Genomic DNA, 25,850 nt, shown 5'->3' on the forward strand with positions numbered 1-25,850 from the left:
CCGCCCGTCTCTTGGCAACGGCTGGATGTCTCTCTCTCTCCCTTTCTCATTCAGCCTCGCGCTTGGGCGCGCGTCGCTCTGGCGTCAAAGTGACGTCAATGGGTCTGTCTCGGTTGGCGGGGTGGGCGGGGGCAGGGCTTCCCGCGTGTTCCTCTGCCCCCTCTGCACACACAGAGCGCGCGGGCTGGCAGCAGGGAGAGCAGCGGCGGCGGCGGCGCTACTAGCAAGAACAGCAGCAGCACCACCACCACCTTGAGAGAGCCTGGCAGGCGGGCGCGGAGGCGGCGGCAGGAGCCGCCAGCAAGCCTGCCAGCATCAGAGCGCGAGGTACGGCTCGAGGGCAAGCTGCCCGAGGCTGGAGCGGCTGGTGCTGCACAGACTTGGGACGGGGCGAGTTTTCTAGGGAGGGATCCCCGCGCCTGCGGCTTGTCTTTTCCGTGCTCCTTCCTCGGGGACGATCCTCTCTGGGTTCCCTCTTTTCCCTTTGGGGGGAGGATCCCTCAGGATATTCGCGGCACCGAAGAAAGCCATCGCTCGTATTCATTACCATTACGATTGCTATTTTTGGTTGTGTAGTTCTAGATATGCGCTGATGCCCTTTTTTAAAAATCTACACCGTGCGAGCAGCTGATTGACTCGTGGTAGGTTCTCACGAATAGAAGACTCGCGTAGAGACCCCCCCCCCAATTCATTTCTAGTGGAATGAGGGGTCTTTTTTCCGTAGACATAACAGGCAAAAAATCGGGCAGGTTATCTTCCCGAGGGCTAAGCAGCACTTTACATATCACTGCTTGCTGCGCATCTAATTATTAAGAATTTTTCACTTTTTTTGATTATGAAGTACTTGGTGTTTTTATTTTATCATTGATCTAGGTGGCTGTGGCCACGGACTGTGGGTGTGTGCTTGGGGATTGTATTGGGAAAGCTTTAAAATAAATTTTCTCCCGTGTCGAGTCCTCAGGACCAACTTATGAAGTTTGAGATAGTTTGCAAAAGCCTTGCTAGGGCAGGAGGGGAGAATGTCTTAGTGAGCCTCTCTTCATTTTCTTCCAGGTTCAAATCAGATCTTTGAAGAGAGAGAAATGCTTATGTAGAGGCTTCTAAATAGTGTTTGTCACCCACCAAAATCAAAGGATGGTGATCATGTCAGATTATACAACTGTGCCCACCTCAAGCCAGAGCCATCAAAGGCCTCTTCGGGTCGGATTCTATGATATTGAGAAGACCTTGGGAAAAGGCAATTTTGCCGTGGTGAAACTGGCCAGGCACAGAGTAACCAAAACGCAGGTGGGTGTGATGGTCTGTGGCCTTGATTTGTACAGTATAGAAAATTAAGAGTAAGGAAAGTTTGTTTTGTGGGGTTACTAACTTCTGTAAACTGGAATACGTTAATTGTAATAAAAGGGACTCCCTGGAGTAGACTCATAGTGCAACACAATATATAAGGAGAGGAGCAACAGCAGAAGTTTTGAATTGACTGCATTTTGAGATGGATTTGAAACCATCAGAAAGCCTGTTGTTGTTAGTCCTGATTTTCCTACTTTTGCTGACACATTAAAACAAATGGCAGTTCTGCTGTTTTAAGTTTATCTTCCTAGATGGATATGATTTTTTGAAGTAAACAATATGAAGTGACTTCAATTAACATTATCCTTGTGACAACTTAAATGGAGTGGGTGATTAAGAGTGTCAGAATTATTATTTTAAATATATATTTAGAAGTTGTCATACTTGGTAATTTTCTGAATTAGCTTGTACAGTCTTTCATGAAGCTGGATTAAAGGAATGATTATAAAAATGGTATGTCGTGAATAGTTGTCACTTAAATTCAGTGTCTGGCACTTTGATTCCTAAACATATAGATTAATAAAGAACAGGTTCTCTTTAACTCAGTCAGACTTCCTTCTACCTCTAAATATGCTTATAATTGTTCTGTTCAGGCATTTATCTATAAGCATATCTACTGATTCCAGTGAAATGAACATTCAGTAAATTAGTCTATATTCTTTCTTTCTCTCTCTCCCTCTTGCCTGTGGTCATCTTATCTGAGATTTTTACAGTATAATTTTGTCTTAACTTCCCATAAATGTGCTTTGTTTTCACAAACCTTATTTTATTTGCATTACTATATTATGAAGTGATATAAGAATATATTTTACAGATATTCCTGGTTTGTTTTCTTGAAACTACAGGTTGCAATAAAAATTATAGACAAAACACGGTTAGATCCAAGCAATCTGAAGAAAATCTATAGAGAGGTTCAGATAATGAAGCTTTTGAATCACCCCCACATTATCAAACTCTATCAGGTAAGAGAGGCGGCCTGACCACTTGTCTGCCTCTTCAGCTTATCCTTATGGCTTTGGCGGCTAATGATATTAAAATGCACATGATTCCTTCAGAAGAGAAGTTAGCTCTTCTGTTAGTTAAAAGGCAGAAAGAAAGATAAAGCATGCATTCCTTATTCAATATTTAGTAATTTTACTATTTTGGATTTAAACATAAGTTACAAATCATTTAGATGTGAGTAGTAAATTTTCAGTTGCTCTGGATTTACTGTTTGGAGCACACATGACTTCAGTTCCTTATGATTTTCCCCTTTATTTCATATTTATAAAAATACTTCAATGCTTGCTGTGCAAAGTTTTGAAGATGAACCTTCAAGATTGGATTTAAATATTCATTTAGAACGTTAACTATTTGAATTACCAAGTAAATGTTGTTAGGAATAGGCTGCCACATGGAAGTAATATTTTGGTTTTAGAAGCTGCCAAAGCCAGAATGAAAGATTCTGAAATTACTTATAGTTCAGTCTTATTTTTAGTGCATATATTTCTTAAAATTAGGATTATGTGTACTGTGCAGAAAATAAGATTGAAGTAATCTAATGAGCAGAGTGGGTTCTACAAATATTCAATATCTTATCTAATTAGTGCTTGGTGGAAGTTCCCTTTAATTGTTTTAAACAGTACCTTGTGGATTTAAGAAGAAGGTCGAGTGTGACAGTAAAGTGATATGTGACATTTTGCTAAACAAAAAGGGGAAAAGGATATACATGTGACTTAAGAAAAATGGCAAATTTATTTTTCATGGCTGCAAAATATTGATTGCAGCCATAAAATATTTTTTAATTGTAATGAATAAGCAGAAGCTTAAGAAACGTGAAGCACGTGTTAGAGGCATTATTTCAAAGATCCTCTATTAGTTTTGTTTACTGTTCCAAAACATGTTTATATGCATTTGTTATTGGTCTACCTTCCTGGGAGTACAGGAGACTCTTCTGACTTCATTGCTGAACAACAGTGCAGGTCACAGTAGTGTTTAGAGCCTTTGAAAATGGGTTAATTTATCTTATGATTAAATTGGGTTGGTTGGCTGAATAAGCAGAGTGTCTGGCAAATCTTCTTTGGGAAGTATATGGATGTATTCTCACTTCCATGTTATATCCTTGTTCATTTTGTGCCTGATGCTTCCCTTAGATGGAAGCTGACCAGCAGGAATTAAGTGAGATGCCAATTTGGGAGCAAGAGGGTTGGAGTTGACTTAGTCAACAGCAATGTGTAAATTTAATGCAATTGTCATCTTTCCCAGAATATTTAAAATGCCATATTCCAGTATTTTTTAAAATGTATATTTTCCACATTATATTTATGTGGGATGTATACACCTTCCTTTCCTTTGACATTCACACCCCCTTACAAAATGTCAGAAATTATAGATTCAGGAAAAACACTGACATTACCTCAGCTCTATCCCCCCCACCCCCGGGTAAGCCCGTGTCTGCCAGACCTGAGAATACAGTTCTTTTTGAGAGCTCTCTTTAGTGGACATCTCACATTTGCTCCAAAATAGGATAGGCTTTCCAGTGACAAATATATTTATTTGTTTAGTATTTATTCTGCTCAGAAATTACATTTTAAAGCTATTTCTTAAATGTTTTGGAAATGGTAGAACCTTTTAGAAGCTGATATTCAGATGGCTATTACACTTGGTGGTTATTCCTACTGGTTTTGAGAAATACCTTGGCATAGACAGGAAGCCGTTATGGATAAAGAGACATAACTAGTATCTTATTGCATGAATAAATCTATAGAATGCTAAGTGTGACTGTTGTGTTTGGATAGCTGTTTTTTTAGCTTATTATACATTTGAAATGTACTGGTCATCTACATTTTAGCATTAAGATCACAAATAATGTTAATATGTTCTTAAATATACATTGTAATGTGATAATGCCTCTATAGTTAGTGTACATTATCAGAAGAAACAGTATAATTTAAGGAGGTGAATGTGTGGATTACGTAATGGAGTTAAAAAAACCTAATGCTTTGTTTCGATGTGAAACATAAGTGTACTTCATATTCAAAACTAAATTATATATTCTAGAGATGTGCATCGTTGATATTCTCTCCCCTCACCCCCCCTTTTCTCTTCTCCCCAGGTTATGGAAACAAAAGATATGCTTTATATAGTAACAGAATTTGCAAAAAATGGAGAAATGTTTGGTAAGTTATTATCATTATAACTTAGCAGTATATATGACCAAAGAGTGGGGTACATGTATCAAACTCAGAAAATTGGTATTTTAGAGAAAATCAAGAGTTTTTGCTCCCTTCTGTACTGTAATAATAATACTAATATAATAATAAATTTTAGAATTAGGATTAACATTTTTGTTAAATTGATTCTGACTAATGGTGAGGTTTCCTGTGCTATGAAGCAATTGGAAGTGGTTTGCCAGTCCCTCTTTCTTGTGGTAGTCTGGGACTGGACACTTCCTTAAGGCCACACAGGTATTGGGACATTTTACCCCTATGAGCCACTTATCTTTTGGGTGATATTGGTTGGCCCCTTTCCTGGATGTACAGGGCAGATACTCACTCCCAACTCCTGAGCCAACCTGCTAAGCTATACCAGCACTTTAAAAAGGTGCTCCAGACCTATGAAGCATATTTGGGTGTTCACAATGGGATGCAAGAGGAAGGGAGAAACAATGGAAATTGCCTCTCTCCCCTAAATACAATTCCCCTTATGGAAGTTTCCACAAGTTCAAAGATTCTTCCATCAGCAGAGGTGACACAATGAGATACAAACCTGTTCCCGTCATAAATTGAGTGGTTGGATCTAAGCGAATAGCTTAATTACCTCAAGTTATGTTAATAAGGTATTGAAGTTTGTGAGGATTAGGAGACTGAAGTTATATATCCTTGTTTAATTTATTGTGTTTTTTTTTTAAAATCTTGTTTTATGCCTGCAGTTGTTGTAAGCCACCCAAAGTTACCATTGGTTAGATAGGCGGTATATAAATCAAATAATTAAATGGTAAATAAATAAATAGTTCTTAATCTCAAAGTGGGCATAAACAGATCATGAAAACTGAAATGGTAAATGTTTCTTAGGAGTTAAAGGATAATGGGAAGTTTGTTCCAGGCATTTGATTTTAGTTTGTTTTGTCTTTGCCCTTGTTAGAGCACTTGACTTCTCATGGGCACCTGAGTGAAAGTGAAGCTCGGAAGAAGTTCTGGCAGATCCTTTCAGCTGTAGAATATTGCCATGGTCATCACATAGTGCACAGAGACCTTAAAACAGAAAACTTGCTGTTAGATGCTAACATGAACATCAAGCTCGCAGGTGAGACTTCTGGCACAGCTGTTATCAGAGCAAAATAGACAAGGGTCTTTCCTGAAATCCTTTGACTGGCCGTTAGTGTGTGATGCCCAGGTAAACAAAAACATCCAAAATTTGTGTTCCGTGAAGCAGTTAAATGAAGCGATTGGCTTTGTATTTTCCAGAGCAACCATTTTAAACAAAGGATATTAATTGAATTAGTACCTTATCTTTGTGTTTAAAAAAAGCCACTTCAGATGACCCTCAAAGTCATCATTGATAGAATGTCTCCTGCAGTGTACCTGCTCGTTTTAATTATAAGTGGTTTCTTTTTAATGATAGTGATATTTCATTCTTACAGATTTTGGATTTGGAAATTTCTACAAATCTGGTGAACCCCTATCCACATGGTGTGGAAGTCCCCCTTACGCGGCTCCAGAAGTTTTTGAAGGAAAAGAATATGAAGGTCCTCACCTTGATATATGGGTACGTTTGGTTCCGTGTTACTTTACTTTTGGTGTAAGAGTGTTCCAACGTGATGTTACTTAACAGATTTCTGTGCTTGTATTTCAGTCAATAATGTTATGCTCTTCTTGTCTTTTATAATTGACAGAGTCTTGGTGTGGTGCTGTATGTTCTTGTCTGTGGCTCTCTCCCGTTTGATGGACCCAATTTACCATCTCTGAGACAAAGAGTGCTTGAAGGACGATTCCGTATTCCCTACTTCATGTCCCAAGGTGTGTGGATGAATCCTTACTATATTAGTAGCCTGCAATTCTTTCCTTAATAACTTTTTTGTTTAGATTTGTCATTTCTGGGTTACATTTTACTGGCAGTGGCTCATGACTGTCTAATAACTATCTAGTTCTGTGCTGATACTGAGTTTTTAATGTCCTCAGGCTGCATCTTTTTGTCATGTGTGCAAAGGCAGAACAGTGCAGAAGATGACAATACTCTGGCTGTTGAAGTGATCAGATTTCACTTTAAGAGCATGTGCTCATAGTATAATAAAAACATAAGTTTTTAAAAATTAATATGAAATCTCCCCTTCTGTTATTAAAATTAAGATCTTCCTTCATGGATTGAAATATGATCAATTGACTGTAACATTCAAATGGCTTCCTCTTCCTCATCCTGGGTAAGAAAGGAATCAGGTCATTTTGTCACTCCTCCGATGACACAGACTCCAGACTAGTTGAAATGATTTGAGCCAGTGTGATCAGAGATAAAATAGCTGTGAAGTGCAATCTTGCCTGGGCCTATTGTCAAATAGTCGTTCAGTACTCCCACCCCACACCTCCATTCGGTCAGGGAGACTTGAAATAGTGGCTCTTCCTTTATATTCCAAAGCTGTGCCTTTAGCTCCGTATTCAAGTTCTGTTTTTATGTGTCTTTTAATCAAACACCAGACTGTGAAACTCTCATTCGACGGATGCTGGTTGTGGATCCCACAAAACGAATCACCATTGCCCAGATAAAGCAGCACAAGTGGATGCAAGCAGACCTTTCTCTGCTGCAGCAGCAGCAGCAGCCTTTGTCATTTTGCATGCAAAACTACAACTCTAACCTGGGAGACTACAATGAACAAGTCCTTGGGATCATGCATACTCTTGGCATTGACCGGCAGAGAACCGTTGAGGTGAGCCTCTGATTGCTTGTTTAGGACCCAAGTGCACCCTTGTCCCTTAAACCAGGTTATTGATTATTGCCCTATCTAGGAAAATATAACCTATTTGACAGTTAGGTCAAAAGTTAACAGAAGGGAGCACCATATGGCAGCAGTGATGAAACATTTTCTGTGAATAAACAGGATTTTGTATTATTTGGAAACCAGAGGCAGAGGGCTTCTCTAGTACCACTACTTACGTATGACTGAGTCATGAGATTATAGGAGAAGCCCAGTTCTAAGATAAAAACTAAATCCGCGAACAGGAGATACCTTTATAAGGGTCAGCTGTAAATTCACACAAAACACAAATTTGTGAGTTATTGTAGTTCTGGAGAACTTGAAAGCTTGCTTATTTTTTTGAATTGATAGTTAATCCCTATATGAAGATATTTTCTACCTGTGAATTTGAATTTTCTTGCATTGTATTTTCTTGTATATTTATGGATCAACACAGTCTTGTTATACTTCTCTAAGAATTGCATTTACCACATTTTGACAACTCACACAATTCGGGGGTTTTTTGGCCTTAAGACAATGATTGTGATTTGCGCATTATGGTAACGCTGTCCTTTCATCTTAAAAGCCTTGGCTGAAATCCTGTTGCTTTTTAAATACATACGGAAAGCAAATGGCATAACATGCACTTGTTTCTAGTTAGCAAATCCCTGCTGGGATTCTTGAGCATATGCCAAGCCAGCAGGCATGGGTGTCCCTGAGAATCGCAGTAGTAACTCATTAATTGCCTTCAGAAGTTGAGTGAATGTTACACTGTTTGTCTTCCGTATGCTTTAAAATGCAGCAGGATTTCATCCATTATATGGCAGTATGCCTGCTGATTTCAGGGACTCTTCTATAACAGATGTTTCTACAGTTGCAGTATTCAGACGAAGAGTGTACTATAGCTGTCTGTTCTCCTTTCTTTCTTGCAGTCTTTACAAAACAGCAGCTACAACCATTTTGCTGCAATCTATTACCTTCTCCTGGAGCGGCTCAAGGAATACCGAAACAATCAGTTGTCAAACCGCCCAACAAGCGGCCGACAGCAAAGGCCAAGAAGCTCTGACTTTAGCACCATCGAAGTGAGTTTATGTGCAGTCATTCATAAGGTCATAGTGACCTATATTCTTTTTTTCTTTTTCCTCTGCATTTTTTCATTTGTAACACAATGTATTTTCCTAGTGCTGGTATGCTAGCTTATATGTTTGTCTTAAAAAGCAAGGACCCTTCTCATATTTGCATGTAGTGCTTTGGCCAAATTGCATTTTGTCTAGAAGGGCAAAAAGGGAATGGGGAGTGGGAGATGGATCTGTTGTGCTGGACTTCAATATTGGCAAGGAACGTGTCGTGGATTTTAATCAAAGTTCTGCAACCGCGCATGAGGATGTAAAATAAATTATGGAAGTATTCAACTGTTCACTGTGGGCCATCTTAAGTCTGTTATGAATTGGCAGACTCAGCTGCACCCCAGCATTGTGCATAATTTGTCCTCATCTCCATGTTTCAGATATAAGAATGAATCCCCGCATGTCATCGTATTTAAAGCTATTAAATAGTGCTTGCCTATTGGTCCACACCATGTAGTATTTTCAGACTAATATCTCAGATTGTAAAAGCAGTTGCTAATGAATTTTCATTGGATCCTTTTTGGGTTTTTTGCCTTCAGCTGCCTCAGGAAGGTCTTGCCAATGAGACCTTGAGATCATCTCTGCTGTACCAGCAGCCTCAGAGTCTGATTCATTTGCCCTTGCAGGCAGAGATGGATTGTGATATAAACAACCCGCTACAGGTTAGTGCTTCCAGCATCCTAACCTTGTATTTGATTTGGCAGAAGTGGGGAGGTGAAAGCAGGAAACAGGGACACATGTAATTGTGAGGCCAGAGAAGTCTGGAATGTATTTATGCATCCATCCCTTATTTGGTGCACACTCGGGTGTAAATTCATACCTCATTGCATAAGCTGCCTTGGGGATGGCACTGCCGAAGATGCAGGCTGCCAAGCCGCTGTGAAAATGTGTGTTTGTGTGGGTGGTTCTGGCAAGGATGCAGGGAGGAAACAAACGAGGGCACTCTATCACTTCCTGTATCTTTTGACCTTTCAGCCTCTCTTCTTTCCTGTGGATCCAAACTTCAATAGCCTTTTTAGGAATCGCTCGATCTCACCAAACAGCCTCCTCGAAACTACAATCAGTGAGGAAGTCAGGCAGGATAAGGAACTGGAAGAGGAGATCAAAGCCTTCAACCCAGTGCGTCCCTCTATCAATACAAGTCGAAGGCACACACTGGCTGAAGTCACCACACATTTTTATCAGTGTTCCCCACCATGTAAGTGCTGCAAGAATGGACTCCAGGGTCTGGATAGGGGCAGGGAAACCTTTCCTATTTGTGCTTTATGCCACATATAGATGGTATTGCAAGTTTTCAGTTAGATTTGAAAGGATCCTTTCCTTTGAGTGCTTTGAATTGTTGTTGAGGAGCCAAACAGCGTTTGCCCCAGCTGTACCTTTTAAGGAAAAACTGCATTTAACTACTTAAATTTCAGTATTTCATCAAAAAGTGACTCCCTGTTCTACTGCTAGACACATGTATTACACTCTCTGGGGAAGATTATTAGAGATGGGGACGAATAAAAAAACCAGATTGTGATATTTGTGGAAAATTGCTGATCCGTTAAATATTCGTCCCTTCATATTTCTGGGTTCCAGAGATCCCCCACAAATACGAAGGGATGAATATTTCCCCATTTTATTCATCCCTTCATAATTAAAAAAAAAAAAAACATTCTACCTACTGGCCGGCTGACCAACTGGTTGGCAAGCCGATAGGCAGCCACCCATTCCCACAGCCACCCACCCCCGCAGCCTACCGCCACCCCTTCCTCTCCCTACCTTAGCCCCACCCCACCCCGCCGACACCCCCTTACTATAATCGTCACCGCCGCTGCCGAGGTCTCCATCAGGCCTTTGCAAAGATGGTGGCTGTGGCTTCATTTAGGGTAGGGAAGCTACCATTAAACATATGCTATTTCTAGCTGCAAAGCTACATCTTTTCTTTGTCGAAACCACCCCATCATTTGAGATCCGGATACTTTGTTGCTGATGCCAGATTCCATGTAGCAGCATGTTAATATAAATAATACTAGTTTGGCAGTCAGGAAGATTCTTAAAAGGAGCAGGTTTTTCACCATTTAAGCAATTAGCCTGATTACCCAAAGGTGTCAGTCAGCAGCATTTCCGTGTCATCTCTCTGTAACCTGAATAAGCCCTGCAAACTCTAAATCCTTCAAAATTCTGTCTGTTTAACTTTTTAGAGCAAGATTCCCTATTTAGTTTATTACTTGCTGAGCAACAGTATTATTATTGCCTTATAGTATTGCTCTATAATAACCTCTGTTCTTATTAGAGCTTTTAAACGGGGCTTTCAGCGAACCCTGGGGCTTTCATGTTGTTTGATACTAATTGTAATGTTGAAGGCTTTTCTTAGTAGCAGATTTTCTTTAGGCAGAGAGACTGGTTTTCTGTCCTTTTTTATTTTTTATTTTTGTTTGTTTCTTTACTTGCTAGATCGGTTTCATAAATGTTCTCTTCTCGCTCATCTGCTTTTTTGTAGGTATAGTCATTTCCTCTTCCACAAGCAACACAGAAGGAACCAGTTCTGACAGCTGTCTCACTTCGTCAGCAAATGATGGCTCTGTGACACTGAGCAACTGTTTGGAAGATCAGATGATGCTTGGTCATCCAGCTGCAGCCAGAGTTACATCATCATTCCTGACTTCCCATTCAGATGCACCGGTATTGCAGGCTCAGGGCTGCATAGGTGGTGCTTCTCTGTTGCCTGTCAGCTTTCAAGAAGGAAGGAGAGCATCTGATACCTCATTAACACAGGGTTAGTCTTCCCTTCTTATGTAGCAGTGCCATTCCATTTATGCACAGATAGACACCTAAAGCATGAGTTGTGTAATTCTTGGACAACTGCTTTCGTTATAGACCATAGATCATTGTACGTATCCATTAACAGAATGATCTGTAACATCCAAGAGCAGGTGTGAGATCTCTCTGTGTTGAGTGCATGCCTATATGCATTCACACAGACTGCTTTGTGTGCGTGTGCGCGCGCGCAAGCAACAAAAGGAGAAACATTGTGAAACTTATACAGATCTGCTGATGCTGGGAATAGAGGTGGTATACCATTTCCAAGGTCAGCCCATGACATTCTGCTGCTTGAAGCAGAGCCGTAAATGGCACCCCATCTCAAATGCTAAAAGTATATAGTACCTAAACTGTGCACATAAGGTGGGAAGTCCCAGAAACATCCCTTGCCTGAAGATAAAATGCTGCAATAATATTAAATAAATAGGCCTTTGCTGTATTTTCATGGTATCTGCAATTTGGCATGTGGGGCAGCTGTTTCATGTTGCCCAATTTTTGACCTGGTCCTGAGCAGATTTCTGAATGGATAGAGAACATATTTCTAAGGAAAAAGTTAACAGATAATGTAAGCAGATGTATAACTGTTGCCCTTCTTTTTACAACAGGCTTGAAGGCGTTTAGACAGCAGCTCCGGAAGAATGCAAGAGCCAAAGGTTTTCTGGGACTGAACAAAATCAAAGGGTTTGCTCGCCAGGTGTGCCAGTCCTCCTCTGCTAGGATCGCACGGAATGGCATGGGTCCTTTCCAGCATTCTCAGCAAAATGCCTGCATGTACAGCTGCGGAGGAAGTGGTAGCAGTGGCTGCGGCAGCACGGGTGGAAGCAGCAGAGAGAGCAGGAACTTGCTTGAAGAGGTGCTTCAACAACAGAGGTGAATGGCAGAAGACCCCTGATGTTATGTTTAGCGCTATCCTAGGCATCTCCATTTATAGACTGTCATGTGCGTGATCTTAGTCCATGTCAGATTCTACACATGAATTTTGCGATGGACACGTTGTGCAGGCAGGCTACATCCATCTTTGTTTCTGCATGTGGTAGTCCTTGGTGAAGCTATGAAGCTGAGTAGCTGAATTGGGGTGAAGCTAGCGAAATGCAAAGAATGGGCTAGACCACCATGGTCCCCGTCCTTCCCACTTTGGATGTTTTTCCAAGGATGGAGTTCATTTTAATTTCATGGAAAGTTGCAGTCGTCAAGGGAGACACTCTTAATGGCTTAGCCGTGCAGGAGTGTGTGCATTTGGTCACACCTACTGTCAAGACTTGCAAAGACAGATGCTGAGGTGTGAGGGAGGGGGCATGCTATCTGAGAACAACCATTAGGAAGCTTATTAAAAATTGACAATGCCTTCGCTCTCTTCTTTGTTTTCTTCAGAATGCTCCAGTTACAACATCACCAGCCAGCCTGTCACCAATCTTCTCAGGTGTCTCAGCCGCACACCGTCCCCTTGTCTGACGCTACCGGCAGCAAAGTGGCCAATTCCCCACTCCTCTCTGACCTGCAGAGTGAGACCTCATTAGAGGTGGCTTTCCGTAACACCCAGTTCCTTCAGCCTCATCTTTTTGGGGTTGGTGTGTCTCCAGTCAATTCAGCTGCTCATCTTCTAGACACCCGCCTGCACATCAGCAGCAATGGGTCTCCCATTGCCCCCATGTTTTCTCAGCAGAATGGCTTTACGGTGCAGTCTCCAAGCTTTGAGGCAGTCACTTTGTTGCAGCATGGGGACTGTGAAATGGAGGACCTTACTTCCACACAGATGGGGAAATTTGTCCTAGTCAAATAAGAAAGCTCCCCTGTTCTCTCTATTCATGCATTTCCTTTGGGCAAAAGTGCTGCTGTTGCTGAAACCTGCAGATGGGTGGTGGCTTTATTTTACTTCATTTTGCAACAATGGATAATTCTCAGAAGCAATAACATGTTTGAAATATGTGAAGAGGCCATTTGGCTTAATGAAGCTCCTAACTTTATAGAACTGAAAAAAAGCAATACTTACACCTTTTGGCTTCAACTATTCTTGCACTGAACAAATATAGCCAGAAACTGAAAGGAAAGACTTTTTGTGAAGAAAATACTGATAGAGGTGGGGGGAGGGGTCAGGGAGAACACTTTTTCTGGTACTGTATTAACATTGGGCCAATACAGCTCTGCTGTTATGCAAGACTTTAATGGCCATCAGCAGTTGTGACATAGCAGCAAAAGGCTTTTTCTAAGAAGGGACCAGAGCCACCCTATTCACAATTATATTTGGATTTGTGAAGATTATGATTACCTCTTTGTAAAAAAACAAACAAAAAACCACCATACACAAACACACAAAGAAGCTCATATTATGCATTGATGAGAAACAAATGACAAAGTTCTGCAGTTAGTCTTGGCCATTCATGTTAAAGGAACAATACCTCTCTTAATTTTGCCCCTAGTCAAGCATTTATACCTTAACAGAAAACTGTGAACTTCTTGCTTAGTATCTCAGCTGTAGCAGCTAAGAATAGTTTGTAAATTATTAGGAGCAATTCATTTACTTCATGGAGATTTCGCTCCTAGGCTAGCAGTTGCTATTCTTTTTGCCTTTTTTTTCCTGGTGAAAAGACAACACGAATATTTTGCATATCAGCATGGGGTTGCTTATATAACACTGCAAAAGAGATGGGAGTAGAATTGTGAGAGATGTTGGTGTTGGAATTTTTTTTAAAATGTTTTTCTCTTTTCTCCCTAACCCCATAAAAACCCTAGCAGCTTTGAGGTTGCCTACAGGGTATGGTATTTCTCTGTGCTGTGCACATTTATTGCTGCTGCTGATGAGGTTTTATGCATTTTGTTATCAGGGTCCAAACTTAACTGACTCATTGGGAAATGTGCAATATACAAAGTTCTGAAAACCACACTGACAGTTGAAAGGAATAGAATAGCACAAAGTAATTTTATTCAGAAAATAGTTTTTTTTTTTTGAACAAACTCTTTGAGGTGAGACAAATAGCACAACTTGTGGGCTTTGTTGTTTTGCATCCTAATAGACAATGCGGTTTTTCTAAGCATTTTAATGTGTGGTTTGAATACTCTGTGTGTGTTTGTGCACCCGCGTATATAGGGGCTGAAAGAAAAGACACTACTAATTAGGTTTTAAAATAAGCTTCCCCCCTTCCCCCTCTTATGTTTTCTAGCACTTGTGCCCTCTGACCAGAACATGGTTTCTTTTGATATTGACAGATACGAGGCTTGAGCAATCATGAGGAAAGGGGGGGGGGGTTCCGTTGTGTTTCCTCCTTTGACCTCTTAGTTAGCCTGTAGGAAAGAGGGAGACAAAAAATGTCAGGAGCAGGGAAGCAAGTAAGTAAGTAGTGGCCAAAAATTACCATTCTGATGCTCTCAGCTTCACTCTGTCTAATACTTCAAGGACCCATCTCTTTCAATGTAACACGGGTGCCTTTCAAGTTACTACTGCTTTGTGCAACCTGAAGTGTTATGTATGTTGGGGAAAAAAGACTTTTTTTTTAACAAACAAGCCAAAGACTTACTTTGGGAGGGTGGGGAGGAGTTAATGTTATATGGCTTTGTCTGTGACTCTCCAGCCCTCTTTGTCCATGTGCAGTATTTGTATTGATGTGTCTTCTGCTTGCCACTGCTGCTGGGTGTTCTAAGATCTTCAAGGTGAAGGGAAATCACTCCATCTGACCTTTCTCTCTCTGACTGGTGCCTTTTCAGCAGAGAGAGGAAAACACCAGTCTCATGCTAACTTGCCCATGTGACCTGGTATGTGGTTCATAGGAATGACTAAAACGCACCAGCAGCAATGTTGCCTTCATTTTCATAAAAGAGTAGCACATATTCTTTTAAGAATTTTCCCCCCCTTTCTGGGTTTGTTTTTTTTGGCCATAGATCAAGAAGCAACAAAAAACAATATTTTTGTTCTAAGCAATGACAAGCACTTTACTTCTAGAATACCCTTCCCCTTGCTATAGAAAATGCTTTGAAGTAGGAAAAGGTCATTTTCAGCATTTCAGGGTTTGTGTCTGTCCCCTCCACCCCTGTAGTATTCTTGACAGTACTGTTTTGCAGACTGCAATGCAATAGATTATTTAAAGACACTATGTGACTGGTTTAATTAAGATGTATAGTTTTTATTTTTTATCATGACTGAAGATCATTTTATTTCTTATGTTAAAATGAGAGATGTACACCAAAATGATTAGTTGTGTTTTATTTAATATTTAAATAAAAAAGTTGTTTTAAAATAAACTGACTTACTTTGTAGTTGTTTCCATGTTTAAAACAATGCTTCTGAACATAAGTTTGTTTCGGGACATAGAATGAAAATACATTTTCTTTTGTTCTTTCAAGTAAATGAGAATACTTCTCAGGGCGCACTTAAAATTTTAATACTATAATAGAAAACAGGAGGGCTCTTTAGATATTTCTCACCTTTATGTGTGAACTTAAAATGTTTGGAGAGGACAGCAGGATCACATCTGTCAGGTTCATGTTGTATGCATTCAGTTGAACATCAGCACAAGTACAGTTCACATGTAGGCCTATCTTTTTGGAATCCAGCTGAACACACATAGTGGTCCTTTTCACACTCAGTATGTGGAGATTGGTGTAACCTTGCTGGAGATGGACCCATTTCCCCCACCACATGTTCAGTGTGTACATGGAAATGTAGGGAGCACTGCACACAGTCTGGAATCATTCCCTTGCAGTGGATGTTTGGAGCTTGATCTGAATTCTGAGAATCTATAGTAAGCCCTAACATTCATTTTTAATGGAATGTTACAGGCAGCCTTAAGAGATCCTCTCAACTCAACAAGAGATTGCAGTATATGAAGTTGATAACGTTGCAATTTTTTTAAAAAGTGCAAGGGACTGTATTTAGGGTTGAAGTGAAAATGTTGGTCCGTTTTGCTCATTAAAAACACTGCAAGGCCCTAACAAATAGGAAGGCTGCTTCTTTGTGTGCAGCTTGTGACTTTTTCAGAAATGCCTGCCTGCCTGCTGTCGCAGGAGGAGTGCTGGATTAGATCAATGGGGCTCAATCTTTTGTCTCCTAGATGTCTTGGGCTAAAGACTAGAAGCTAAGTCAATGTGGCTGATGGTCAGCAGCCGGAGTGCTGGAAACTGAAAGCCAAAGTTCAGAATCATTGGATTAGATGACCTGCACTAAGGCTATCCTCAAGTTCTTTTTCTTTAAACTGAGTAATTTTTCAGTCATCAGAGATTAAATATCTTCACTGAGCAACAGTCAACATACAAAGCTCTTCTCCAGTTCTCCCCTGCCCCTTGTATATCGCCATTTCCTGGTCAAATGTGTGTTGGGGGGGGGGGGAGATGAAGAAGAAAGTGAAGATAAAAATCAGAACTTGGATGGATTGTGTGACACATAACTTTCTTTTGCAAGCCAGTTGTGTAACTTTGAATGGAAACTGCCAGGGTTTTGTTTTGTTTTGTTTTTTGTTAGGGTGCAGTTGTATCTTTCCACACATGACATCTGATGGTGGAATGAAAATGGGTGAACTATTCTTTGTATGTATACATGCAGTCTAGATCTGGAAGGAAGGGATCCAAGTACTGTCAAGGAAAAAAAGCCCTGCAATTATGGACCACTAGAACTTGGAAGCAACTTTTTACAGCGGCTTGGGACATGTAGCAGCGAGGCAAATATTAGGGCACATAGACTAAGAGGGGTGCAAAAAGAGGTGTTGAAGGGAGAGGACTGGTTTTTGAAATCCACTTGCCAAGTTAAATGAGCGAATTTGGGGAATTAATAAGAACATAAGAAGAGCCCTGCTGGATCAAGCCAAGGGCCCATCTTGTCCAGCTTCCTGTATCTCACAGTGGCCTCACCAGAAGCCTCTGGGAGCATAGGGGAGACCTAGATACTTGTCTCCTGATACCCCTCCCCTGCTTCTGGCATTTGGAGGTACAGTACCTTTATTTTAAGCCTAGAGATTAAGAGGGCAGTCCAGGTCTAACATGTGCTCTCTCAAACCATTCATGAAGCTTCCAGGCCCTAAGGGAGCTTCTCTCAATGACCCTCATTATTATTTTTTCCACAAAAAAGGAAGGTTCCTCTTCCTAGAGACCATCTAGAACACAGTCCAAAGCCCCAAGGTCTGTCTCTCCCCCCCCCCCCAAATAAAGGCATAAATGAATGTTGGATCACTTCCAATGCTGATTATTTTTTCACTTTAGGGGATATTTTTTTCACCTGATGCAGACTCCCAGGCCTGCCCACATTGCCCACCCTGGCTTCTAAGTACCCCATAGTATAGCCTCCCAGGTATCACAAAATGATTCTCCTCCCTTCCTTATGTGAAGTGCTTGGGGGAAAAAAAAACTTCCATTAAACTTTGTGTCTTTATGTTCTCCCCAGGCGAATTTGTTAGATTTCAGGAGTGCTGAGATCCAGACTTACTTAGCACTTCAAAAGAGCCATGATTCCATTCAGACATTTCCTGTCCCAAAGCAGCTCAGTTTCTTACGGAGTTCCTATCAACTCAAAACATCCCCCTTTGTTGGGATTGATGAGATCCACTTGGTCACAGACAGAGCTGGCAGGCAGACTGAGGGCATCAACAGGTTTTGTTTTGTTTTTTAGAAAACAAAATATCTCCTGATCTATTTCTGAAGCTTCTTGCTTTTTCAGGCAAAAAGACAAAAACAAAAAAACATGGCCACTGGTTGCTTCCCAGAATGCAATGTCAGACCAGGAAAGTAATAGCTAGTTGGAAGACTAAGGTTTACCTGGACAGATGGCATCACCATCCCTGTAGAGGGATGTTAAGTAGGACAATTTCAGCTTCCTCTCAGGACTGACGCTAACATTCCATCAGTGACGAAATCCAGTAAACAATATTTTTCACAATTCAGCGTCAATTATAATTGTACCTTCAGGTGGCATTGCTAAACAGAGGGCTGCAGTGCCAGTAGTAGGGCAGATGCCACACTCTTGTGCCCTGCATGACAGTTTCCGTCTCTCACAAAGGACTAATCACAGGTTGGCTGATAGGTGTTGGCTGGAAAGACATGTATTTGTCAGTGGAAGATCTTGGCAGGCTTTATTTGCGTCATCTGGTTTTGTGTATGAATTTGGACCAGGTCTTCTGAAGGCACTAGATTTTCCACCAGCTCATGCCTCTCTCATTGCATAAGCAGAAATAAATTATCTGTGTATGCATGCTTTGGGCTGAATAATTCCATTGGTTGGATGCCATGAAGAAACCAGGACTGACATGCACTGTGTGCCTAACTCTTTGCTTGCCTCTATGCTAAGCAGAGCTGTAAATTTTGCTTTCAAATCTGAGCCATTTGACTACTGTAGTTTTGCACTAATTATTGGGAGAGCCACAGAAAAATGTCTTGGTTGGTGTCCTTGAAGCCTCTCCCAACGATTTACTTGTCATCATTGCTCTATTGATTTCTGAATATTTCTCTACTCCTTTCTATTCTCGAATAGTACTCACTTACGTAGCTAATGCAGCATGATATTTGATAACTTCCCTTTTCAATCATTGCTAAAAGGTGCGTATTCCACATGTGATAAGAGATATGGGCTAGCCTTTTCCCTCTGTTGTCACTTTCCTCACACAAAAGTGACAGTCTGAATCATGACATTTTCCATCCATGTGGGCTCACCACGCAAACCAGAACCTGATTGATTGACTGATTGGCTGATTGATTTTGTTGTGTGTTCTGGCTTGCATAGATACAGCAGGTTCTTCCTTTTCAGATAATCACTTTTCCAGGAGAAAAATGACAGTAGAAAAAGATGGAGTGAGTGCACCTTTCTCATCCTGTGAAGATTCTATCCCCTTTAAAAATGACTGAAGAGGACTAAGGTTCAAAGTAGTTCAAGGATGCAGCAAGGGCTGTAGAAAATAGTGGCTAGGAGGGTTCTACACCTGAATATTTGGAAGGTCCAATATTAGCCCAAATATTTTTGTTACCTGAGGTGGGTATTGAATACCGCCTGCCTCCACCAAGACTTCAAGAGTGGAAATGATCATTACTGAAGAGGAAAGAGAAGGTGCCTTTCCCCAACCGCTGATTCTCACTGCTACAAATATCCTCCAACTATACCTCAGCCATGGCTGATTTGTAGGGACGGGGTGACTAGGGTAAAATGCAACTTCACTCTCAGGTAATATTTGGGACAGGCTATTCTCAGCTTCCACCAAGAACGCCCTCTTGGGCCACTAACAGCACATCTACACTTAGCTAAGCAGAGGTCAGCAAGCGAAGCCCACCATTTCTGCTGCTTCATACCCCCTCACCCTCAGAATTAATATTTTTTAAAACTGATTTTTGCTCAGTTTAGGTATCTGGTTGTGGAGCCAGAGGTTGGGAGTCTGTGTCCCCACTGTGCCTTCTTGGAGAAAAGCCAGCCTGTGTGGCCCTGGGTAAGCTGCACAGTCCCAGGGCATTCCCCAAAGAAGGGAATGATAAACTACTTCTATTTTTATTTATTAAATTTATACCCCCACCCATCGAGGTACAAGTGTACTCTGTCAATTCTCTACCTAGGAGACCTTGATCAGGGTTGCCATGTTAGAATTTATTATTATTAAGTCCCTTTGTGCCTTCTAGGCAATGTTGGAGGACATTTTGCCATATTTTGAAGAGCTGTGAACATCTCTGGGTCCTCTATACTCTCATTTTTTGTTTACAAAATAGCCAGTAAAGGGTGCAAGGTGCTCTTTCAACTAGGTTACCATTTTTGCAAAGACTTCTGAACATTTGGCTATGAGAGGTTAGGAGACTTTAATCGCATGTTTAAACAAACAGACATAATACATTTAATTTTAAAAAAATTTAAAATTAATTTTTAAGGTAACAAAAACCCATCATAGCAACCATTATAGTATATAAAGGTAAAGGTTACCCTTGATATTTAGTCCAGTTGTGTCTGCCTCTAGAGTGTGGTGCTCATTTCCAAGCCATAAAGCGAGCGTTTGTCCAAAGACAGTTTCCATAGTCACGTGGCCAGCGTGACTAGACACAGAACACTGTTACCTTCCCACCATGGTGGTACCTATTTATTTACTTGCACTTTTACATGCTTTCGAACTGCTAAGTTGGCAGGAGCTGCGACAAGTGACGGGGGCTCACTCCATTGTGTGGATTCGATCTTACGACTGCTGGTCTTCTGACTTTGCAGCACAGAGGCTTCTGCGGTTTAACCCACAGCGCCACCACATCCCTATTATAGTATATAGACACTGCATTAAAATAAATTTTAAGAGATAATTAAAAATTAAGTATGGAAAATAGTCCTTCCCCTTGGGAAGTGCAGCCGTTGAGCTGCTGGCAAACCTGAAAATGCCCCTGAGATCGCTGGCTCCTGAAGTACAGTTGTGGCTGGGGTTTATGCAATGGTGGCAAGACAGTACTTATGCTTCTTCAGTGCCTCAGCATTAGCCCTATGACCTGCTGTGACATTTCTGTTCATAGGATTAGAGCATAAAAGGAGAAAGCTTTGTCACATAACTAGAACATAAAATGTATTTACCATGACTGTGCAGGAGGATTGTGATACATCTAGCGCTGATGTTTTCTTGAGCTAATTTTATTTTAATCTGTGATGCTCTTACTGAGTTATGGAGCTAGCAGAGAAAGCTGCCGTTTTTGCATTCTTCCAAAGATTTGACTGTGGATGGTTAGGAGAGTAAAGAGACATAAAAATATCATGTATTTATTTTCCAGTAGTTGTTCCATAAATGCCAGTTTAGAATCAACTAACCTGTTGATAAACTTATGTCTATTGGCTTATAAAGACATTGAGAATTATTTTATTAAAGTTTCTTACCACCACCATCATCTCAATGATTTCCGTGTGACCGTAGCGGCTAGGACCTCTTCTTTGTTTATTTCTATTATCCTCCTCAAATTTGTATCCAGCTGAACCAGATATAAAAATACTCATACAAGGACACAGGTAAGATGATCAGACGTTTATGTTCCCTCTACGTACTATGGCCAAGATCCTATTTCTTAGCATAGTAAGTTACACTAGAGTAGGTCCATTGAATCAGCAAGGATTTGGTAAGACAACTTCTTTAAAAAAAAAGATCTGTTGATTCAAATGGAATTTAAACTCCAGCTGTCACTTACTTTAGGATGGGTAAGTCATAACTAGAGTAGGCATAGTTGAATCGATGGAACCTATGGAGGAGTTGACTCACCAGACAACTTCTAGAAGGCTATAAACGTCCCATCCCAGTTTAAACATGCACTTCCACTCTGAAATGCATATGCAGTGATTGTGATATCTTATCAGCATGTCCTGGACTTGTTGATTCTTTTGGAAACCATCCAACTCAATCCTTACTTGGTAATGTCCATAGCAGAATGCTTGCATTCCTAATTCTCTGAAGACCCCATTCCTGCACAACATGGGGGAAAGTAAATGGTAAAAACAGTTCATAGACTGAATGATGCAGGTAGGACAGAAGGGCTTCAGGGTAGGGCAGTGGCAGTTGCTCCCTTTTCTTACCTCCCTCCTCCTTTTCCCCAACTATGGAGAGAAATTCCACAGCAGCTTCTTAAGGGAGTCATCAGGAAGGGAAGGAGGGGCAATGGGCGTGAATGTCTTTGGGTCTTTCTTAAAAGGGCAATGTAAGGAGCCTTCTCTGCTATACATACTGTTTCTGTCCATTCCTTTTCATTCCACTTTTCTTCTTCCTCTGAAATTAATGGTGCTGAGACCACAAGACTTTGATGATTTGGGACACAAATAGATGGGGGAATTTGGGCTGTATTTAAAAGGCTCTTAACTTTGGTGCAATCTATTTTATCTCACACTTGATTGATCCTTCCATTCACATGGGAGACATTTCTTCTCCTGTGAGAAGGATGCAGATAGCGTTTCAGATCCCTCCAATTTCTGCTTTGCTCCTTTTGAATAATGACACCCTCCCCTGCCCGTTTCCCCACCTTTTGTCATGGCTGTCATTCCACCGGCCATGGCAACTCGCCCCCCCCCCCCCCCGTTTTGCTCTAATTTCGTAGGTGGCGTAGCTCTGCAGCAATGCATCAACTTAGCATGGATACTCTGTTATATTTAAAACAGCACTAGGACAATTTTTTAAATTGTGAGAAGAGGAAAATGGAGGAAAAGGTTTCTCTGCCATCCTTTCTACTGTCACCACCCACTGCATACATCACAAGGTTGTCACTGAAGGAACTGCCACCCCCAGCTCTATCTGCAAGTGAATGAAGCAACCACACAGAATGCAGGAACGCTCCCAGTCACACCAAATAAGTTGCAGCCCTAGTGCTGTGCCAGAAAAGAGCAGAACAGCTTTCAAAAGAGACAGGATGAATCGCTCTTACTTAAAACACAGGTAGTCACCAGAAAATAGAGCAAACTGGACAGCAGCAAAAGCAAACCTAATAGCCAGCTATATGGTCATCTAATTGCCCCCTTAGTCAGTGACTTTGCATCTGTCAAAACAAGGAAATTGAATTTCTAAGACAGGACATAGTCTCCTTCATTTCCTTGGGCTTTTCTTTTTGTCTTGTTTACCTTTCACGACTTGCAATCACAATATAAAAATTTCATATTTAACACTGGCTATCCACAGGCCTGTTGCTCTGACCCATTTCTGCATTTGGGCTCTTTGCTCTGCAAATATTATACTTTAATGTGAGCTTTCATCCACAAAATCTCACATTAAAATATAATAATTTGAAGGGCTCACATGTTTGTGTCTTTTGTTTTGTTTTGTTTGTTTGGATTTTGCCTGATATGCTTGCACAGACTAACACAGCTACCTCGTCTAACACAACAATCATTGATTCAGTGGACCTACTCCAGAACAAGTTATTGTGCTAAGCAACAGGATTTTGGCCTCTAATTCTGAAAACCGTACATGACATCAGGAAGTGACAGCAGTTACCCGATTTGTTTGGGTTGTATCTTTTAATGTGGCTATGGGAACAGAATAAAATCATAAGGAAATACTGACAGTATGAGAAACAAGACTGAATCAGATGACAGTATTATATTGCTATAGTTACCGATATACCTAGTAAAGTAAATAGAAGGCTATCATTGTTTTTAAATCTCCTGGAGGGGAACACACATACACGTAAACAGGGAAAGAAATGTTTACTTTGTATGAGTCTCATAATCCTTAATCAAATTTCTAAATCTCTTTGCTCTAAATTAACAGCCTTTCATTATGTCTTAATTAAATGTGCGTACCTAAGAAGCTTTATGAGCTTTTCACATAACTGCTACATTTTTTCACCTTCATGCCAGGCAGACAGAATTTGCTCAGCAACTCCATCCAGCTTGTCCATCCAATCTAATCAAATCCAATTTTCCATCAAATCCCACGGTGCAGATTTTACTGTATATCCCAAAAAGGAGTCATTTATGATAATTATCAATCCAGGTGAGTTATTTCTGGAAACACGGCCTTTCAGTGGTACCTGACAGCTGGATAATGTTTTGTTGTTGTTGTTGTTTAGTCGTTAAGTCGTGTCCGACTCTTCGTGACCCCATGGACCAGAGCACGCCAGGCCTTCCTGTCTTCCACTGCCTCCCAGAGTTGGGTCAAATTCATGTTGGTAGCTTCGATGACACTGTCCAACCATCTCCTCCTCTGTTGTCCCCTTCTCTTCTTGCCTTCACAGGATAATGTTTAGATAGCATGAATAGATTGTCACATGAATAAGACAGTTGTGCTCAGCAATACTAATCGTATTTTCACTCAGTTGTTTATAGGTGTGTCCCTTTCCAAATATCATATTCAAAGTTTGGATGCCAAGCAGGCAGGGCCACTGGTGGATCAGTGTTAGGGGTGGACTCAAGGGAGGAATCTTGCTCCCTCTTTTCTATGCCTCCCTTCTATGCATGAGTAGCATCTGCAAAAGGAATGGTGTTGAATACAAACCTCCAAGTTTATATCTCCTCAAGACCTAGGTCAGAGTTCTGCCATAGACTTGTAGTGCAAATGATAAGCTTGGATGTTCCATGCTGTTAAGTTGCCTCCAGTTTATTGCAGCTGTTTGAAAGGGTGATCTCCAAAATATCCCATCATTAAGCTGATATCTTATCAGCCCCTGCAGACTCAAGCCTGTGGCTTTCTTTTAGGGATTCAAACCATGCCATATTTGGCATTCCTTTTTCTCACCTGTCACCAACATCTCTCCTTCACCCACCATTATTATATTTTCCATCACGTCTTGTTTTCTCATGATGCACCTGAAGTATGAGAGCCTCAATTTCATCGTTTTTTGCTGCTAGAGAAAGTTCAGGCTTTATTTGATCTGGGGCCCACTTGTTCATCTCTAGCCATCCAGGGTATCCACAAAGCTGTCCTCCAGTACAATATTTAAAATACATTAATTTTTCCCTGCCAGCTTTCTTCACTGTCCAGCTTTCACATCTGTAAATATTAATCAGGAGTAAAAGAGTATTTATACAAGTATTTGCAACATACATATTTGTGATTGGGTTCTTTAGAAAGGGTAGGTGGGCCAGAGGTTTCGGCGGGAAGAAACGATGGAGACGAAGCAACAGGTGCAAACAACAGTTGTTTATTGTCCTTAACTTCAGAAACACCTAAACCAAACGGATCCAACATTTCCTCCTCTGGCAACAGCTTATAAGTCTTAACTTTAACATTTTCAACATTTCTAGTTTCTTTTACATTCTCTTCACTCCAGGGATAGAGCTGGTTACTTGATTCTGCATCGGAGCGCTTAGAACTACACAAACCATCCCGCAACAAGGATGTACCACTCGGGATCCCTCCAATCTGGAGAGAAAGGGACTGGTATCACATAGGTTCTCCTTCTTCCCTGAACCCTGTATAGGAGATGTTGTTTCCCATATCCATCTTCCTCTTTGTTCACCAACCCCCTTTTGACTTTGATCAGGTGGTGTTGGTAATAATCCTCCTCCCGTCATCAGATTAGGAGTCTTTTACCAGTTTGGCGATCCTATCTCTCTGTTCTCCCATCTTATCTGTCTGTACACTTCTTTCTGTCAACGTTCCATTTCTCCCCTCTCTCTCCTCCTTTATATCCTCCCATCTCCACCCTCCCGACTCCTCCCTTGCCTTTCTCTCTTTTTCTTCTGCCAGAAACACTTCCACTGCCTTTGTAACTCCTGTTCCTTCATTGTCCAACTCTATCAACTCCCCCACTGCACAATCTTCATGTTCTTTCTGTGATTCTTTCGTGGAGGACGGCACACTTCTGTGCTCCTGTTCACAATATTGTTGGCTTCACAGAATTCTTTCAGTCATTCTCCTATTTTGTTTCACACTCCATGGCAAAATTCACCAATAACATTAGGTTGTGCTTTCTTTTCTGCATTTGTGATCTACGACATATTTTGTTTTGGTTTGTGATGATCAATTTCCTCCTGGACACATGTATAAAAGCTTTCAGTTTCTTTTTCTCCAGCAACTGTAGCTGGAATATAAACTTGAATATCAGTTATATTGATAGGTTTTCCAAGAACTTTGGTATTATTTGATCAGAATTTACATTATAACTACCTGTGCTACATCTTGCTTCAGTATTAGAACCACACCATTGACTTTGTCACTTCCGGGCAATGGTCTCACTGAAAATGTTCTATTGCTGCAGGAGGGTTTGGTTGCTCCTCTGTCCTTTTCCTTTAAATCTTGCTTTCTATCTTT

At 40.9% G+C, this 25,850-nt stretch overlaps 1 protein-coding gene and 1 long non-coding RNA gene across 4 annotated transcripts in view; one reads left to right on the forward strand and one right to left on the reverse strand.

Moving 5' to 3' along the window:
* Positions 1 to 25,850, reverse strand: part of LOC144588196 (uncharacterized) — a 383,241-nt gene that overhangs the window by 172,151 nt on the left and 185,240 nt on the right. The gene's annotated exons all lie outside the window — the stretch shown is intronic.
* SIK1 (salt inducible kinase 1) lies at positions 190 to 15,435 on the forward strand. 2 transcript variants are annotated; one of them, XM_072994186.2, is made up of 14 exons: positions 190 to 327; positions 1,054 to 1,287; positions 2,193 to 2,309; positions 4,442 to 4,505; positions 5,470 to 5,631; positions 5,969 to 6,093; positions 6,221 to 6,344; positions 7,017 to 7,246; positions 8,206 to 8,355; positions 8,940 to 9,062; positions 9,376 to 9,598; positions 10,883 to 11,158; positions 11,808 to 12,072; positions 12,574 to 15,435. In XM_072994186.2, exons 2-14 carry the CDS (start codon positions 1,135 to 1,137, stop codon positions 12,980 to 12,982), a joined length of 2,421 nt encoding a protein of 806 aa, XP_072850287.2. In that variant the 5' UTR covers positions 190 to 327; positions 1,054 to 1,134; the 3' UTR covers positions 12,983 to 15,435. The 2 variants fall into 2 exon arrangements, with proteins under 2 accessions (XP_072850287.2, XP_078246633.1); XM_078390507.1 differs by lacking the exon at positions 8,940 to 9,062.

This window comes from Pogona vitticeps, chromosome 3, assembly GCF_051106095.1.
Source record: "Pogona vitticeps strain Pit_001003342236 chromosome 3, PviZW2.1, whole genome shotgun sequence".
In the NCBI taxonomy this organism is placed as follows: Eukaryota; Metazoa; Chordata; class Lepidosauria; order Squamata; family Agamidae; genus Pogona; species Pogona vitticeps.

Coding starts and splice junctions, on each gene's coding strand:
- SIK1 (XM_072994186.2), top strand. CDS start 1,135: ATGGTGATCATGTCAGATTATACAACTGTGCCCACCTCAAGCCAGAGC. Junction 9,599..10,882: donor TTATCAGTGTTCCCCACCAT/GTAAGTGCTGCA, acceptor GCTTTTTTGTAG/GTATAGTCATTTCCTCTTCC. Junction 11,159..11,807: donor TGATACCTCATTAACACAGG/GTTAGTCTTCCC, acceptor TTTTTACAACAG/GCTTGAAGGCGTTTAGACAG.